The sequence below is a fragment of the Falco naumanni genome, chromosome 3 (assembly GCF_017639655.2).
Source record: "Falco naumanni isolate bFalNau1 chromosome 3, bFalNau1.pat, whole genome shotgun sequence".
NCBI classification, from domain to species: domain Eukaryota; kingdom Metazoa; phylum Chordata; class Aves; order Falconiformes; family Falconidae; genus Falco; species Falco naumanni.
Genome location: NC_054056.1, coordinates 8,316,797 through 8,336,189, shown reverse-complemented (window position 1 = coordinate 8,336,189; position 19,393 = coordinate 8,316,797). Strand labels below are relative to the sequence as shown.

The 19,393-nt window shown below is 41.5% G+C and overlaps 1 protein-coding gene across 5 annotated transcripts in view; it reads left to right on the top strand.

Annotated features, from left to right (window-relative positions):
* The window catches only part of RERE (arginine-glutamic acid dipeptide repeats), a 254,169-nt gene that overhangs the window by 195,444 nt on the left and 39,332 nt on the right, over positions 1 to 19,393 (top strand). For all 5 annotated transcript variants that reach the window (XM_040585411.1, XM_040585410.1, XM_040585408.1 and 2 more), the window contains one exon: positions 4,410 to 4,490. In XM_040585411.1, coding sequence (XP_040441345.1) covers positions 4,410 to 4,490 — 81 coding nt within the window. The remainder of the gene's footprint in view (positions 1 to 4,409; positions 4,491 to 19,393) is intronic.

The following is a 19,393-nucleotide window of genomic DNA, read 5'->3' as shown; positions in this document are numbered from 1 at the left end:
ATTTCCTGGACTGAGAAAGAACAGAAAAGGCTCAGTGTTTGTAAATATATTGCAGTTCAACATGCTCTTCACTAATTAGCCAGGTGGAAGTCACGGGAAGGGAATGAACTAGAACACATAGATTTTCTTAGAGAAAATACATTTGATCTAAACCTGATGGAAGCATCGCTTCAGAAGAGACATGTTAGTAGCAGTTATGAATTTACAGCTTTATCAGAGTTGTCTTGCCTTTCAGCCCATGACGTTTCAGTTTGAAATTCTTAAACTGATTAAACAGGTTGGTTTTGTACTGGATGTTCTTCTTGCATGCTTTTAGAAACAGTTTTATTTTAGATCTCTGCAGTAAAAACTAAAACTGAACTGGGAACCTTAGTTCACAGTTGAAACCTGGGGTGCTGAATTTCAGCATGCAGCAGCAAATATCTCCTGCTAAGCTGTAATCTCTTGATAATAGAAACCCTGACGCATAACCTTAACTACAGCTTTGCAATGGCATTATCATCACATTGATAAACATGCCATCTGAGCTTTGTTAGTCAGAACATGATGGCTTTGTGTATCTTGTCATGGTATTTGTTTCTTGGGATAAAATATGGGGCCTGCAAGTAACATATATGCAAACATTAACATGCTTGTTCCTCGTTCTTCCTTTGTTATTTATAGCTCCCTGTTTACACATCATAGCAGGATACTGCAATGTCTAATACATTTCATTGGGGAAGCTCAAATTATAAAATGGTGTTAGGAGATCTTGTGTTGTGGCTGGTCAATAGCCATGGTAACAACTTTGTAAAATATAACTGTGTGGTCTGTCAACACTGGCTGACCTAGCAAAGCACGGGATTTCCTAATGCTGCTTCACAGCAATAATTATCCATCTTTTTTTTTTTTTTAATATTGTTACAGTTTATCTTCATTGAACAGTACAAAGAATAATGCTGACAGAATTCTGTCATGAGTAACATTTTAAGTAAGCTTTTAAGTGGTAAAATTGAAATGTTTCTCTTAAAAATCCAAATTATGTACTTTTAAATCATTGCGCTCTAGAGCCATTTCAACTTTCTATCAAAGCTTTTCTCATGCATCTGTAGGTTTAAGCCTCACTGTTCTACCAGCCCTGTATTGTAAGACTATTTTAATTCAGCAGCTGTCATTTTCAGATGCTTTCTATGGGTAGTGCAGCATCTCTTGCACTGTTAAAATGCAGACATAGAATTTGTTGCATGTCGTTTGTGCAGAGGGGGGAAAATTTAAAACTGTGTTTTGCAGTCTGTTTTATGAGATGCTGGAGAGCAACAGGTCACTTCTGATTTGGTGTGGAACTATTCTTTTTAGATTTAAAAACATTTCAAGGCCTCTGTTGTGCTTGACTTGGAGAAGAAAAGCAGCCATTCTTGCTGCAGGCTAAGGGAGAACTGAACATGATGCCTGAATTAATGGAAGATGAGAATAGGAAGGAAAAATCTGAGTAAGAAAATGTTTTAAAAACCCCACCTTGATCACTTTGTTATTTCTGTCTAGATTTCTGAAACTAATTTTTGTGCTTCGTTGTTCTTTGTTTATTAAGAGCTGGTGCTCTCTTGCCTTTCAGTAGAGGCACAGAACTATTTTACAGTTGGATATCTTGCGCTTGCCTCAGTGACCTAGTGGTAATTCTGTATGACACCAATAAAGGTGATGGCATAATTGGCCAAAATTTCAGAATGCCAGAAGGATATAATACATATTTAGGAATTTGGAACAGCATTTCAAGCTCCCTCTAATTCTGTTACTCAAATAAGAGTATATGCTAGGCTTACATTCTCAGCAGGGATTTGTGACATCTCCCGAGTTCAAAGGAAAACAGTTTGTCATAGGCTTTTTTGATACAGAGTTGAATCACAACACAAAACAAATGTAAAATAGTTTGGTTAAAAGGAATCTTAAAAAAGAAATAAAATGGTCCCCTGAGAATTCAGATACACCATAGCAAATCTTTGGCAAAATGAGGGATAGGGAATCGGGGCTTTTCATTTTATGTGGTAGATCAGATTGTGCTCTCGTATTTCCCTGTGTGTTTTCATTTGTGGCTGGAGCGTTCCAGCTCTGGTTTTTTCTTATTCCCCTACAGCTTTTTATGTTGCCTTCTTGTTATATATGCTCTGTTAACTAATGCTGCAAAAGCATTGTACCTCTGATACAGTACATGAGGCAGTGGTGTCAATGCCAGGAACCTGAGCTGCATCGTTTAGAATCCAAATTCCTTTTGGATTGTCTGTTTTCCAATGTTTGTTGATTTAGTTGATTTTTATTCGTTGTGATAAGCTGCAGACAGGAATTCTGTTGCTCTTTGGGATGTTGGGAGTGGTATGAGGGCAGGTTTGGTTTGGCTGGTTTCTGCTGCCATCTTTTCTTGCCCAGAAGCACAGGACAGAAGGGGTCTGCATGGGGTGCCTGACTGAGTGGTGGGTCTCCCCCTCACTGTAATGAAAATTTAGTGTCATTCACATGCTAAAAAGTACAAGGTGTGCATGTTAGCGACCACTTACACCTTGTAGGCACTCTTGATACCTTGCTCTGTAGTTACTTTTGTGACTTCTGCCTGTGAATGCAGGGCTGGTGTGTTGCCACGAATAAAATCTTCCTTGTTCAGGAACCCAAGCACCCCTGTTACTCAAACTGCGCTGCTTTAAAAGGAGCAGGTGGGTATGAGCAAATCATACACTGGAGGGGACTGTAATCTCAAAAGATACACAACTGGTGGTTAATTCTTGTCTCTGCACCCCCAGGCGTATTCTTGGCGAGCCCTAGCAGTCTTGCTGGTTTTGAGGGTTAGGGTTAGGTAAGGTTAGAGTCTTGTGGGAGCATATCTGCAAAATAATATTCATGAGGTTCCAAAGAGACTGCTCACTTGTAGTCAGGATTGTGGTGGGAGCTCACGAGGTTTACAGACCACTATTTTAGTAGTGAATTACCCTTTCTGTGATTCTTTGCCCACAATATGGAAGCCTCTAATCGCCTGCCCACTTCCTTCAAGTAGGTGTTTGCAAGAAGATGTGGTCCAAATGCATTGAGCCAACTTGAGGTGTATTTCTTTTTAGGGAATTTTTAATTCTCATCTGTGTCCCTCGGAATGTACGGGTCTTCTTTTGCAGGCAGCATCTAGTCTTTGCTAGAGTGCGTACCTGCATGCATCGTGTGGGAAGGGAAGGCCTCGGCCGAGCCCTGCCGCAGGGAGCGCCCTGTTCCGCGCGGGCGGGGCTGGCCCCGGGCTGCCGGCGGAGGGGCTGGCCCGGCGCAGGAGGAAGGGGGGGGGACACGAGCGTTGCTTGCGGCTGAAGGCTGGGAGGGGGTGTTGCAGAGGGGAGCTGAGTGCAAGGGGCAGCTGAAGGGTGCGGCCGCTGAAATACAGCAACTGCCAGGGGCGCGACGCGTCACCCCGCTGCAGAGCCCCCCCGCCCCCCCCCCCCGCCTGCAGAGCCCCCCCCCCCCCCCCCGCTGCAGAGCCCCCCCCGCGGGTCGGCGGGCGTTAACGCGGCCGCTCGTTGCGCGGGCCCCTTCCTCGGGGTCTCGGGGCCCGCCGCTCGGGGCCGGGGGGGCCGGCAATCCAGGCCGCCTTTTGCGGCGCGCCCCGCGGGTGCCGCGCCGCCCAGCCCCGCCGCGATCACATGCTGGGCGGCTGCCGCCTCCCGCCTGCCCGCCCGGCCCTGCTCGGCTCGGCTCGCCGCGGCGCGGCTCCGCTCGCCTGGCCGCCCTCGCTGCAGCGGCGCCCGTCCGCCATCGCCCGCCCTGCGCCTGCGACACCGCCGCGGCTGCGTCCCGCCGAGCGCTGCCCCGGCCCCCGGCCGGCTGCAGAGCGGGAAGTGGCGAGCGACCGCGAAGCGCAGCGAGCCGCGGCGGGGGAGCGACGGCGGCCCCGCTTCTCGGCCGCGGAAGCTTCCTTGGCTGTTCCTCCGACCGCCGGGGAGGGCGAGCCCGGGGTCTGGCGCCTGCGAGAGCTCCTCGGCCCCTGCGCCGCCGCCGCTGGGGAATCACTTTTCCCCCCTGAAAGCAGCGTTGCGTATTTTCCTGCGCCTGCTGTTCTTAGTTGAAAAATAGACTTCAGAAGAGACGTGCAGCAGAACACCCCTGTCCTTCTGGAAATAACTGACACTGGTACGGACTTTTTTTAAGCTGGAAATGTTGGAAGTTTGAACGTGGAAGGGAATGTGGTTTGAATTTTTCGGTATCTTTTCAAAGCCTTTTTTCTCTGCCTGTTTTCAGTTGCTGTGTAGGTATACGGTTTCTTCTACCGACAGACTTTAAGCTAAGAACGTTGTTTGGCTGTTGTGCTGCTTAACAAGATCTTTTTTTTTTCCCCTCCCTTCTGCTGACACATACTGTTTTTTTTTTTTTGTGTTTTTTTCTTTTTTTTTTTTCTTACATCACAGAAACGTTTTATTAAGGGGCTGAGGCAGTACGGCAAGAACTTCTTCAGGATCCGAAAGGAGTTGCTTCCGAATAAGGAGACTGTAAGTACATTCGGACTTTATGTAATTTGCCTTTTCTCTTGCTGCTTCAGTGTTTGATCTTACAAAACTATTTCTTTCTCGTCCTGAAATGAATTCAGATAAATGGAAAAGAAATCCACAGCTAGAGAAGGTAGCTGTAATTTTTAGCACAGTTTTTAGGTCTTAGTGAGTGAAAGATGTTACATAAAATAGTTGTCGTTACTGGACGGAGTCACTAAGGTTGAAGTGGTATTTATGGAGATCAAATCTAATTTTAAATTCTGACATTATGACGGAATAATACATTTATGTCACCCAGTTGGGCTCATATGGCACTGGGTAATTAAAAGAGAGCCTAAACCAAAACAAAACCTAATTGTATCTGGAAGACTGAGGTATGTGCCTGCTCCTATGGCCTGCAGAATTCAGTTGTTGTGTTTAACTCTTTGCATTCCTGAAGCATGTTCAGCAAGCATGTAACTTCAGTTTCTGGATTGATCTCTGGTTTATTACTGTACTGAACTTCATAAAGCTTACATAACTGTCATTCTGTTGAAAATCCTGGCAAGTGCTTAGAAAGAAGATGGACAGGGAGGGGTGGTTGATTCCTTCAAAGGGAAGAGGATTTGGGAAGCCTTGGGAATCTGGTTACTTTTCCATTAGTCCTAATTGCCAAGCTTCTCTAGAAGCTTCGGTTTCTGTTCTGCAGGTGTCATTTAATTGCTGGTAGGGTGGTTTTGGAAAGCGGTTTTCATATTTGTTCTGAACTTACAAGGGAGCTAACTCACTGAAAGTGAAGTTGGGCTGTTTTCTGGCTGTGTGATAGTGATCTGCAAAATACTTATTTAAGGCATAACTGGTTGTTTAGACTCTTGTGTGTGTGGAATTTGGGTGGTCAGTGGGGCAGGGCATTACTGTAAAAATACTTTAAAACCCGTCACTCACTGTAGAATGTTTCTCTTCTCTTTGGAAATGTTCTTGTGAGACAATATTGTGATAACCACAATATTTTGGTGGTAAATAGTAACACCATGTAAGCCAGATAGAAAGGGGAGGATGAAACGCTTCCTCAAATACCTCAGTCAGTGTGTATATTCACTTATTCTGTTGAGAAAGATGGGAAAACTTAATTACAAATCAAGTGTAGGTAGACTTTGCTTCAGTATTTGGTTGGATGTTGAGGCATGAAGGCCCAGCGTTGGAAGGATGATAGCTTAGGAGGAATGCTGAAATAGTATGCTTCGTAGAAATATCTAATAAAGTCAGAACATGGTCAGCTTAAATAGTCCTTTCCTCTTCTCTTTAGAGTATCTGCTAGCAATGTGTTTAGAACAAATAGGTGTTTAACTTCAGAAATTAATTCTGTTGACTTAAGGTCACTGAGAGGCAAAAGTAGTCTTCTGAAGTTTGAATTAACAGCAAGTGAAATACACTTGTAAAGATAAAATGTCTCTTTGTGATAGACGCAAACAGTTTGCAAGGGAAGGGAGGAGAAAAACTAAAGAACTGAGAGTTGGGGGCAGATGTCCGACCCTGTTTCTACTACCTGACTTCTATATTTGAACTTGGATGTCAGGCTAAAGGCTTTTTGTAATAGTCTTCCACCTTTGCAAGTGGTCTGAAACTTTATGTAAGCTAGCATTTTTCCAGTGTTACGTTTTTATTTCATTAGGTCTACATTTTAAGTGTAGAGAAGACTAAACATTGAGCAACTGGAAGCAGAGTGGTGATGGTTTTGAGCATGCTTTTTTAGCCTCTAGTGGTAACTGATCTACAAACAACCTTTGACCTGCAGCGGATTGTTTAATCTCTGTTTCATATTTTTTGCCCACAGGTCTCACTTCTGCTTTCTTCTAATTCCCAGTGTTTTCCAGACAAAATTTACAGCAGTTTTGCTCTAGTAAGACATGCTGAATAAAGACTGCAGTAAATAATATTTGACTATCCAATTTGGCTTTCCTTCTTAAAGTGGAATAATGAATAATGTGAATTACAAGGCTGTGGAATTAATTTATATTTTTTTGTCACCAAAATAATTTTGGGTACTTTGCCTGCCATTTATCTGTTGCACTGTTAAGTAACTCTAGCAATTCTAGAAACGCTAGAAAAAAGGCCTTATTTGCCTCTTCAACCACCGTATTAACATGAAGTGAAACTCAAAAAATGGATGCAAAAGCAACGCAACAACTCCCAAGTTTTGCAAAAGCTACTTGAAAAGGAGTTGGGGGCATTCTTGAAGTGACTCGCCCTAAATGGAAACCAGGCGACAGGTCATGCATCCTGTACGTTTCTAATTTATTGGAGTTCACTGTACTGAAGCCTGAGGGGAGGGGAGCCAAGGTTTTTTTCCTCTCTGCAAAACCCACTTAAAAGTTAAATCTCCTTACTATCATGCTTCTTGTATAATGCATGCCTTTCCTAGATGCTTGCTCTGTTTATAGTAGGCGAGAGCTCTTCCTAGTATTGCCTTAAGCTCTGTGGTTGGAACACTACTGCAATAGTAGAAGATAAGTAATGTGATAGAAGTATAAAATTATTGTAGAGACGAGGCCTGTTTTGTGTTAAATCAAGCTGAGGCTGCTGTACAGGAAATCAGAATATAGAGGTGAATATGACATTGTATTTCTTTTATAATATTGGAAGGTGTGAAGTGGCCATGGTGAGAGATGAGAATTGGGTTGCGCTGTACTAAGTTTTCACAAGGATGTTAAGGAATGTCCTATTGGAGTTGTGCCTTTTTGCTTTTTTTTCGTTACATAGTTAATATACAGTATCTTTTGAGAAAACCCTGTGTTTGTCAATGTTTGTGTTCATTAGTTTAACGTAGTTTTTCAACGTTTTTTTAATTGCTTCTTCTAAATGAATAACCAGTAAGAAAAAAAATCTCTATGAAGGAAAATATTTACTGCATATTAAAGCTGTATGATTCTTTAGGTCTTCGCTCTTCTGGTTTATTTCAAAGATGATGTCCGAGAGGGGCTCCCAGCGGGCGTGAGTGTAAATAGCTGTAGTATTCCCTTCAAGATTCTGTAAGCAAGAGGCACAGGAACTGAAATCAGCTCTTATCTGAGCATGCCCTCTACTGCAGTGGGAACGCTGAAATGGATCAAGGAAAGCCAGTAGTTTTAAGGCGGGATCAGTAAGTGTTAACCTTCTGATACTCCAGAGAAAAAGTGCCTCCCTGTAGATAAGCTTCAGTAAAACTTGTGAAACGTCCTTGGGTTTCCATTGAACTCTGTCTTAAATACACCTTCTCTGTTGCAGTGAATCTTTCTTCCTTTTCCCTTCCTCCTGAATGGTTTTCTCTTGGTTATAGCTGTAGTGGAGTGGGTACTGTTAAGTGCCCTGCTCTGCTTCCATTCATGCTTAGCAGCACTCTTCATTCTTCTACGTGGTAAGTAGAGAAGTAAATTTGGAGGCACCTAGGTGACATGAACAGTTTCTGTTAATAAATTTTCGTGTAAATTCATACGTTGTAAGAATGCAGGGTACACAGCTGGTAACAAGTTTTCTTAAGTATCTGATTTGCATGTGATTTGTAAGTATTTGATTTATATGTGATTTTTTTTTTTTTCTTCCCCACCCCTACTTTGGGATAATTTGCTAAAACTCTGTGATAATACGGGGTTTCCAAATTGTTTAAAATTCTCCTGCTCTGAATTCTTTAGGTGATTACACTGAGCTACTTTAATTGGAGAGTTTTAGAAGCACCAGCATTGTGATGGGCCTGATATAAATGTACTTAAATGCCTACAAGTTTGGGGACTGACTGACTGTGTTCTTGTATTTAGCTTGACTCCGTGTTAGTGGCAAGCAGAAGGTAAACAAATGTGGAATGAATGTGAGCTTGTGCTGAGCGGTAATGTTCAGTCAGAACAGGAGGGCACTGCCAAGTCGTGCTCGGAGTGAGCTGCTCAGATTTAGAGCTGGGTCTTGCCTTGTACAGGTCACTTAGAAACACTAATCTAAGCTGCTGTGCAGTTTCAGTTTGCCTGAACTATTTAAGGCCGTGGTCCAAGAAGAAACGGGTTTGTTTTCCTCTGGCTGGAGTTCCTGCCGCCTGCTTCATGTCAGGTGTGTTGTCTGACCAGCGGAACTCAAGACATCTGATGCTGGTTACTTACCCACTAGAAATGGGGCGGGATCTGTATGATTGCCCCCCTGGCAGCCTTACATAGGTTTAAGAACAATATCATGTTATTTCATTAGGTGTCCATGGCTTATGCTGCAATTGAATTGAGGTTTTGGATACACTGTGTCTTCCACGGAAATAAGCACCTAAGTATTTGTGACCTCTTCTACCTATTCTTAAAACTAGGGAGGACATGTATCTGAATGGTTTTAACTTCTTAAAATGCCTCCTTCTGCATTCCGCACGAAAGGTCTATGGTACAGGGATTGTGACCGTGGTCTAATTAATTTGCTTGTCTGTTTCTTTTTCTGGCAAGCTGAAGCTCCGTAGTGAGCCTTGCAGCTGCTTGCTTAGTGAGAAGTCTAAAAAGAGGACAGTAAATCTTTGTGGAAGCATGCAGACTTTGGTCTAATTTTGTTCTGAATTTCCCTATTGAGCACATAGGTATCTTTGATGTGTGATTTTTGGTTTGGCTGGTTAGCAAGAGATGCCGGAGTGCAATCAAAAGGTCTTGCCTCTGGGTGGATGCTTCTGTATTTAGCTTTAAAACACAGTGTAAACAGAAGTCATGAATATCAGCGGTTCCCCTTAGATGAAAATATCTGCAGTGTGCTCTATGTATGTGCATAAGAATGAAATATGCATCGCTTTCTTCTTTGGGAAAAATAGTCTCTGTTCTGATAGTAAAATATTTCTCTAAAGTAAATGCTGTTGGGACTCACCTCGGAGACTAAATAAGCTGTGCTCTGTTAATGTTAGGAGGCAAAATGAGTGTAGTGTGATCTTTCAGCATAAGCTTCTGTTTAACTTTAGATTGGGGTTTAGATAAACAATTTTATTCTTGCCTCATTAATGCTTAATCTTGCATTACATAATATACAATATTGGCTTCCTGAGTAGCTATTAAATATAGTGCAGATGTGTAGTAGCTGAAAGGTCACTGCAGTTACCATATGTGCTGGCTGGCAAGGTGTTTGTCCTCTCTGAGGACAAACTCTGTACTATTCATGTCAACAAACAGCCTGAGTACTATTTGTGCAGAATTCTTACGAGCATATGAAAGATGAAGATTCTCCCTCAACATAATTGTCAAATAGCAGTTTTCCTTTGATCAAAAGAGGGGGATAATTGGGTGAATACGTTTTGGTCCGTTAGCGTAAAGTGATTCATTCACCATACGTTAGCTTTTTAATATTTGCGTTTAGGGGTATTACTTGTACCAGTAGCTGAGTTTGTCTGTGGCATGGGCATTATCGCTATTCTCCTTTCCCAAAGGAAATACATTTTATCTGATGGTACATTCCTCTAATGAGAGGATATTAATATGTTGCATAGTCAAGGCATGTTGTTTCCTGACTTGTCTTTGCTGCAGGAGCGTGCAGAAAGGGACAGTAAGCTATGTAAGCCTTTTCTGTTTGAAAGCTGAACCTTTTTCCTTAATAACTTGTTCTAGCCTAGATGCAGTCAGAGCTGAAATTTTCCATTAGAGTTTGAAGCGGCTGCCAACATAAACAGCCACTGCTTCTTTTCATTTCATCTCTGCTTACTGCTGCTAGTGGTTCCATTGCGTGGATATTAGTGTTTTGTTCCTGTTAGAACAGGGACTATAGGCTTCACATTTTAAAAATGATAGCCTAAGACTTTTTTCTTTAGCAATAGCAGGTACCCTACTGGGCTCTAGTCCATTTTGAAAAATGGGCACAGGCATCAGTTAGTTTTCCTGTGTAAGTCAAACCATTGACTGATTTGCATAATAAACTCCTATGCAGGGAATATGTTGCCTTTTTTTTGTGTTTTTGTTTCCTGTCCTCTGTGGGTTTTTTTGTGGTGTTTTGTTTGTTTGTTTTTTTAAGCATGGCTGTTCTAGCTGATTGAGGGAGAATACTAAATTAATATGTTTGGCTTTAAGGTAAAGCAGTGTACTGAGGCGGCATACAGTAATTCAGTTCACGCTTCTCACCAGGAGCAGAATAAGTAAGCCAAACGATTTAATGAAATGCTGAGCTCATAGGAGCTGAGCTCAGATGGAGATGCTCCTAAATTTAAGTGGCACTGAGCTGAAAGCTGTTTACAAAGACCAGATCATCTGTAAGGGCTGTTCAGTATGTGTGTTCACTGTAATTTGGCTGGTTTTTAAACCAGTTTGTTGCTGGACAAACTTGGGCCACACAGTTCCAGGTTTATATACCATCCGCGACCCTTTTGTTTCAGTTTCCTTCCTGAGTTTCTTCTTTTGACTTGACGTGTCCTGAAGGTATATGTTGCTTAGCTGTTAAATCCTTGCTGTGTGAAGCACCTTTTTACATTGAGTGTTTGCTTCTAGGGCCTAGTGCAACTAGCATGCGTTCATCTGATTAGTGACTATGGTTATATCTCCCAAAGACCAAAATACCCTTTCGCATACCTGTGTGTCTCAATTTCAGCTGAAGCAAGTAAGGGCAAAGAAAGAAAGTGCCTCATGTGCTTTGGTTTAAATCTCGTAACCTTTCTCATCAGAGAGTAAGAGAATTCATTTTCAATTGTGTTGTTTTACTTTTTCATGCTAAAGGTCATATACAATGTCATCAGCTCTAAAACTGGGCTGCTGTTTTGAGTTTCTTACCAAGAAACTTTTGTACGTTAAGAGCATAAACCCAGATTCACTGCGCATTCACTGTGCCAGCTGGACTCTAGAGTTGTGTTTAGCATGGGTAATATATCAACTCTGCACTCTGGTGGCTTTTTTTAAAAATTATTTTACATTACAAGATTGAAATTAATTGTTTATTTTTCTCTGAAAGTTTAGGGGTAGGTGGGGTAAAATACTGTTGCAAGCAAAAGAGGGCCATTAGGCAATTGCTTTGAGCTGTCAGAGGGCCAAACAGGCCAATTTCTGCTTTGTAGTGAAAGGTATGTAGCTGAAGATCTAAGCCAAGATTATTTGGGAAATTGATACAGTATTGTCCAAGTATTCTTCAACAGCTGAGTGAACATGGTGCTTCTGTGACTCCCCATAGTTCTGTTGAACTGCATTTTCCTTAACTTCTGCTCGTAATTCATCATCATAAAGCATTTTGTTTTATTTATTTTCTTACTGTGAATTCTCTTTTTTGCATGTGTGCTGAAAGGTACCTGTGACTCTGGTTAAAATGTGTTTGTTCATCAGTAGCTGTATACTTTCTGTTCTGTGTTTCTCTTTGCCTATGAGAAAAGGTGCTTGCTTTTCTGCTTCTGTAGCAGTTGTCAGGTTGTATCAAATACTTGGACATCAATCCTAAGGCCCTCTGAATCTCAGGCATGTAAAACAGGTATTTATATGAGAATTTGTGCAGTGAATGTCCTGTCCTGGCAAGATTCTTTTCCATGGATGCTCTGCACCAAGACCTTAATGTTGTTTGTTTCCCATCCGACATTCAGCAACTGAAGATATGCTTTAAAACATGAAGATGGCTGTCAGAAAGACAAAAATTAACAAGTCATATAAGCCGCAGTGGTGTTTGTGGGACATCCTGTCCTGGAACAGTGCTAATGTTACAAAATTTGGGAAACTCACTGAAGAAATTAAGCTGTATAATCCTGCCTGGTGTCTGATTTTTGAAATGGCTTAATCAAGAAATACTCTCCGTGCATTCTCTCTGTGGTACTAATGCACAGACCCACAACTGGTATCTGAGGATCTCATAATCTTTAGTCGTGTACCTAATGTGCAGCACTGTTGGGTATGGAAATGAAGTTTTCACAAGTTAAGAGCTGAGTCGAAAGCAACCCTAGTGACTTGCTCAGGGAAACTAAAAAGTTCTGTGGAAAAGCAGGAACATAACCCTTGATCTCCTGTGTAATAGTTACATTGATGTAAAAGTGGTGTTATACAAATCTCATTCTACAAGTTGCTTGATTTAATCTGTGAAAGACATAAAGGCTTTGTTTTATGCCAAATTAAAGACTACTTACGTGTGAATGCAGCATTCTAACATGGTATTGTCTGTCGGGGGTGGGACTGGATGGGATCAAAGGGGACAACACAGTGCAGATATCTTTGAAAAAGTAACATAGTGGTGCTGAGTATATGCTTTAGGTGGTGTCTACTTGCTGCTGGTTAGTCCCTTTTCCTTATCTATGCAGTGGGAGTACTAACTTTGAAAAATTCCTGTATGGATCAGACAAAGGAATTATTTTTAAAAAGGGTTTTTAGAAGGGGAGTGAGATGTGGAGACAGGTGGTTTGGTTGGCAGGTGGTGAGTTTCATGGCAGTTGCTCAAGTCTGAGATACTGAAAAACAAACTGCAGTAAAACTCAAAGCAGTTTTTGCAGCTAATTAAACTGCTGTGTTTAAACTTGATGTTTATGGCCTATGTGTAATTTGGTTTTTGATTCTGTGTGTGGGTTTGGGCCAAATTTGACCTTAGTTATCCAGTGGAAGCTGGTGCAGGCTGCTCACAGTTTTTGCCAAACTGGTGGCTTGTGCTTACATTTGAGGAATAAGCGTTCTCTCTTGCTGCTTGCTTTTCTCCTCTTTAGCACCCACACTGCTTTCTTATCCTGGTCAAGGATATGAAGATTAATTACAAATGTACTGTTGGGGGGAATGGAGCGGGGGCAGCTAGGTTGTACCTAACTGAGGATGTTATCTTGGTGGTGTCCCAAGTGGTGCCATTTTTTCTGTGTATTTAAGCATGTGAGAGAGATTACAATTTCAAAAGGAAATGCAGCAGTTTTCTTTGAATTTTCAAGTTTGAGAAGTAAACAATTATTAACAGCTTTGACCTGTTGAGAGTGTCATGTTACAGGAGAGTCAGGACGATCTGGAGTGCTTAGGGGGAGCAAGCAGTTTTCAGACCCTTAACAAGAGACCTCATTAAACTGTTGTCCAGGTTGTGTGGGGCTTAATAGAGCAGGCCATTTGGGGGCAAAAGATTGTGCACCAGGGGGGAAAAAAAATTGTCTGTCGACAGATAGTGAACTATACATTTTAATTGTGTCTTGCCTGTCACACTGAGCAAGAAAATATCTTTTTTCTTATACAACAGATCATTGGACTTAATCATTGCTTCCTGCCCCAGATAGCACCATAAGAATGGTATCTACAGTGTTCTTTTGGCATGGAGTCATCCCCCAAATACATTATTCACTCCTAAATATCCTGTAATATGCTGTTATAGCTGTACTGTGCAAACAAGACAATAACAACTTCAGTAGACAGATGCACTCATTTTGTCATTTTTGTTCAAACCAGCTGTAAAAAAGAAGCAGTGCTTGATTACTGGGGTTTTTTTGGTTGATTTTTTTTTTTTCCTTCTTGCCAAGGAAAACTCCCAGGAATTACACAGACTGGAATAAACTGAGAATGGGGAGTTAAGAATAGTGGCTTTTGTTTAAAGGGGCTGTGCCACAGGGGATGCGAAGGCAGTTTGTGGATGTAACAGGCTCTGTAAGCCTTGTACTTTAAGAAGCATTTAACAATGCAAGCCGAAATTTGCTCTGTTTGCCTTTGTTTCCCCTGTCTGTTTTGTATCTGAAAGAAAAATGCTTAGGCATATGATGGAATCCAAATTCTCTGGACATGAAAATGCTAATGATTACTTACCGGTTGATGTTCTTTTGGGCAAGCATCTACTGCTTTTATCACACCAGTACGTAAGGGAAGAGGTCTATTCTGCAAGGTGTTCAGCTGGTAGGAGGAAGGCTGCCGATCTGAACCGTAGCCCTGTATATATGTGTATGATGGTGGATTTATAGCGGGCAATCCCTTTGCCTGCTGAGAGGTGGAATGCATTTTCAGGCACCTTAATGTCTTCCGCTATGTGAAAAACAAAGATGATGAAGCTGTGTGAAATGCTTAGGCTTTGGGTTTCCTGTTCCTGCTTGTGAGTACAAAGTATCTTGCAAGACTGGGGTCCACCATTTGCACTGTTAGTGCTCTCTGTGTGGAGTAGAAGGGGCTCCTCTGACTGTGCCTCTGGTGTTGTCCCAGGTAGAACTAGGTTCTTAATGTGCAGCATCATCATGTATCCTGCAGTAAAGAAATTCAACACACCGTTTCACTTCTTCTTTTAGCCTAGTTAAGAAGGTACAGGTAGTGTAGCATCAAACAGCGAGTAATCAAAGCAGGTTCCACAAAAAAGCTTTTGATTTTTTTTTTTTTTTAAATCTCAGAATGTTGACAGGTGTATATCCTTCTGATTTAGGTATTTCAAGATGCAATTTTTCAATTCCTCTTTTCTTTGTAAACATGAACTTGGAAACTTTCTCTTTTTGGGGGAGGTGTAAATGAAAGAGATCGTTTCCAAAGCAATTGCTGCCTTTAAGAACCTGGAGTCTTAAGAGCTAGGCCAAGTGTTATGAGATTAATGACAAAATCAAAAATACTGACAGTACTGATGGTTGGGAAATCCTCATTGGCTCTGGTCATCTGGCACATAGATGGTTGGCAGGGAATATTGTTTCTTTCTATGCTACCAAATTCCTGTACAGAAGTAAGAAATCTGGCATTAAAAGGTGCCCGTAAGCACTTTAATTGCCACGGTGAAATAGATTGTTCTTGTTGGGTGAAACAGTTGAGCTGATTCCCCTTCCTTCCCCTCCCTGCAAACATACTTTCCATGCTCCCTTTTGCCTTCCTCCTAATGTCCCTGACACAAGTGGAATTATTTTTTACAATGCCTCTAGACCCTAAACTTTAAAAAAAGGGAGAGTACATTCCAGGTTATAAAACAGCTCTTTCCTTGTGCAATTTGGCAAGTCCCACGTGTTGTTTAATTCTAACCCTGCTTTGTGCCTGATGCCTCTTGTTGTGTAAAGCACTAGGACATCCCACAGGAACTCTTGATTTATTTTGCTAACTCTGCCCTTCTCTGTGGTTCAGAAAACTCTAGTGATCTGTGAAGCTCCAAGATTTTTGAGTTGAACAGTAGTAGTTTTAAGAACCTCCTCTACTACATAAATGTCTTAACACTTTCCACGTGCTAGGGTTTTGGCCTTATGAAATGCTGACCTCCTGCAAATGTAAAGCCAGGCGTCCTGGGCTTGTTAATTCTGTTGTGAAATGGAGGTGAGGAGGGAGAAAATGTAATGAAAACTCTGGGCCTTTGGCCAGCAGGGAAGATGTGATACAGTGAACATGTTTCTGTTGCCTTTTTGTTACTGTTCAAGTTTGATCAGCTTTGTTTCTGGTAAGCATAATTATGTGTTGTTTTTTTTTTTTTTTTTTTAAATGGCTGAGGAGCAGATCTTTGCCAAAGTTCAAGTCTTTCATTACCTGAATTGCAGTGAGAGGGAACTGGAGAAATAAATCATGTTACCTTTCCTACAAACAAACCAACCAACCCAATGAAACCACCACTCTCCAAGAAACCCCATTAAACTAGAGAAACTATCCTTTTCTCTCTCCTTTCCTTGTTCCTGCAGCCCTACCACTACTTCCCATCCATTACTTTCCCTTCCCTGAAGTTTCTTTTGAGCCTTTAGGGTTAAGAGTGAATTTAGACAAATGTGCAGTGCTAACTGCATTATTTGGATTTATCTTTTCTACTTAGCAGCACAAGATAAGGGAAAGAGGGATTTTGCCATTCTGAATTCTTGCTTATTTCTAAGAGCCCAAAAGACCCGTTTATTGTGGGAGAGGGTGGTGTTATGTGAGCCTCATGGCCTCATTGGAGAACCTGTACTTGTTAGTTTGAGTAGTAAGTGTGGATTTGTTGTTGTTGTGTGGTTTCCCCCCCCCTCCCCCGGCAGTGTTCTTCATGTTTGGTGGTTGTGCTTCACTAGAGCTTGGCCGACTTCCCTGCAATTTCGCCGTTGCACAGACTGCACTTTCTGCATAAGTTTCCTTTCATTGTATTGGAGTAATACAATTGCAGTGCATACTGGCTTGGATACTGGAAGAACATAATTTACAGATTTTTTTTCTTTTTTTTTTCTTTGTTTTAGTTTGCAGAACAAATCCAGGGTCCAGAATTTCATACTTTGTGGATTCAGATGTGATTAAAAACGTGCCATAAACATTGCACACTCTGGATGCTTAAAGAGCATATGGAAAAATGCGTTTATCCTAATTCCCACTGTTAAATCAGATCCAGTATGTAGAATAACTCTGTGGGTTGTATAATGGACTTTAACCTTGTTACGGTGAAGTGACATCGAAAGGCGTTCCGCTTTCAATGCTGTGTTAAAGTTCTATTGATTTAACAATTCCAGCTCATGCTCTTATTCTTGTGGCTTTTGATGTGATAGATTTTTTTTTTTAATCTCTCGTTGTTGTTGCCTGGCTTTAGAAGAGCATTCTTTTGTTATGAGTGTAAGAGCTTGTAAAAAGAATTTGTCTGCTCACAGTGGGTATAAAGCTCTCTTCCCTATCTTTCCCTTACTTATATTCTTTTAAGGTGAGTCATGTTTTTGTTTCAGAGAAATCTGTGTTTCCTAAACTTGTAAGCCTTTCAAAAATGATTTAAATGATTTTTCAGCTAAAGGATGAAAGGGAGGAAGCTCAAGTCTTGTTAGATTTGAACAACCAGAGAGCTTTAACTTATAGCTGTCCAGGATATGTTCGGAAATAATGCATGTACTTTTAGAAAGTTTTATTTAATACATGCTTGTCTACTGTAAAAGAGCCAGATGGAGGCTGTGTAGGCTGCTGTTTGTGGTTGTAATGAATGACCTCACTTGTCCCACTCTTACTTCTGAATATTTTTCCATGGAGCATATTAATAGTGCTGCTGAAGAGAAATCAATGGTATTTTTAAGTGTTTAAGTGAAAACTGCCCTACCATTTTCCCACCTCATCCAACCACTCTTCTATAATCTTTATCCCATGTTTACACAGTCTGGAGTCATGACTGAAAAAACATGCTGGTGTTTAGAAATTGCAACTGTAGAAGTTTTCATTGCATCAGCAGATAAGTAATATGTAACAAATTTACGTGAATCACCACTGAACAGCTAGGCTTATATATTTATATCTGTGCCAAACGGGTGTTAGGTTTCTGGGGTTTTTACTAAAGTTCCACTTTGACCTTTTCAAGTGAAGATACTGGAAATTTTGAAAACTGAGTTTCACGTGGTGTTTGATTGCTTTGGTTGTGGTGTCAGAGCTGAAAATGTGGATGTGATCCAGCAGGCTGTAGGTAAACAGCACTGTTCAGGCTTGGTTTGTCATTCCATAAAGGTCACATGAAAGTGAAGGGAAAAAACCCCAGCCCCCCCCCAAAAAAAACAACAGTCAACCCCAGACTAGCAGGGATGACTTATTTTAGGAAGTTGTTGTTCTTTGGGCTACTGATTTTTCAGGTATTGTTGCTTCAGTCTCTCTCCAGGAACAGATCGTCTCTCCTTCGATGCTGAAAGAGTCTGTTGTGTAACTGCCCAAATAACTGTTAATCAGCCTCCAGGTTTTGCAACTTCGTTGTAGTTGTAATACTCTGTTGGCAAAAGGAAGGCTAATAGGAAGAGGTAGTTGCTTTAATAGGGTCAATGTCTGTAGTTGAAGGCTTTGCAGGTTGAGCAGCGCATGGGAAAAGTGCAGCTAGTAGAAACCTGTTGGAGAGCCATTGATAGATCTGGTTTGCTCTGGCACTTAATTAGACCTGCCTGTTTCTGGATGGTTGTTACCAGGTGGAAGGATGGGACTGGGGAGGAGGGAGCTGGTCTGTTGGGTACCAGGCAGTTTCCTAAGCTCATCCATCTGCTTTTTTTCCTCTTCTTGCACACTGCCCAAGGTCACCTTCATCTGCAGTATATAGTGGGGATTTCCATGTTATTTCGTTGGAAGTGTTTTGGAAGGGCAGCAGAAAAGTAAGTTAGATGCTGCCAAAGCTTTGTTGCCTCTCTGTTATTTTGCCTTGTCTCTGTAATAATTAGTGTTGACATTGCTTGCTTGAAGGCTGCTGGGTTCCTGGCAGCTCTGCTCCCTTACTCCCCAGGGGATGTGTTAGCCATGGGATATATGCCCTCTTGAGATGCAGACACTGAAAAAATAAGTTGCAGGTATCTTCATCTTCTCTGAACAGAAACAACATGTGCCTGTTAATTAAATCCTTTAATACGTTAAAAGCCCTTTGTAGGAGGCTTCCTCTGCTACCTTTGAGGCACTTCTGAGGAGTTCTGTGAAACAGTACCTTCTGGATGCTGTGAGCTGTGTGCACCTCAGTGCTGGGAGATTGCAGGCTGTACACCTCTTCCGGGTCCTTCTGGGTGTCTGGAGTCATGTTGTTGCAAATTTTTCTAAGCTAGTGAGTAACCAAACCACGGAAAAAAATGGCAAGTGAACCACAGAAAAGCTTTGTTTGTATATTTGACAATTAGAATGGTTTTAATTATGAGACCACTTTTGCAGTAGCATGAGTTTGATGGATTAGGGCAACATGAGTAATCGAAAACTTGTCTTGCTGCCTTGTGTCTCAAGTTTTTCCTGAAGGCAGGAAGTGCTTGATGTTTGGGTTAGCAACAGCTTTTTTCTGAGTAGGGAAATGCAAGTCAGGAAGGCCTGCATGGTTTGGAATAATAAAAAAATAACCAAAGTAAATACAACCACTATAAGAACTTACTATTTGAATTCAGAATACACTTTTGAAAATTTGTGTTTTCAAGGGTGCAGTGGGAATTTATGCCTCGTTGAGCTCTTGTAATTGAATGTTGCTTTGCTCAAGGTATTTGCTGTGATTGATTCTACAGAAATGGTTTGTATTAGATGTGGGTTTGTTAGGTTTTGTTGTTGGTTTTTTTTGTTTTTAATTGCCAGAGCACTGAATATAGAACAGGTGTTCTTCTAATGTAGATATCAAAAGGACACAGGTAAATGGCTGTAACTTGTAATGCTTTG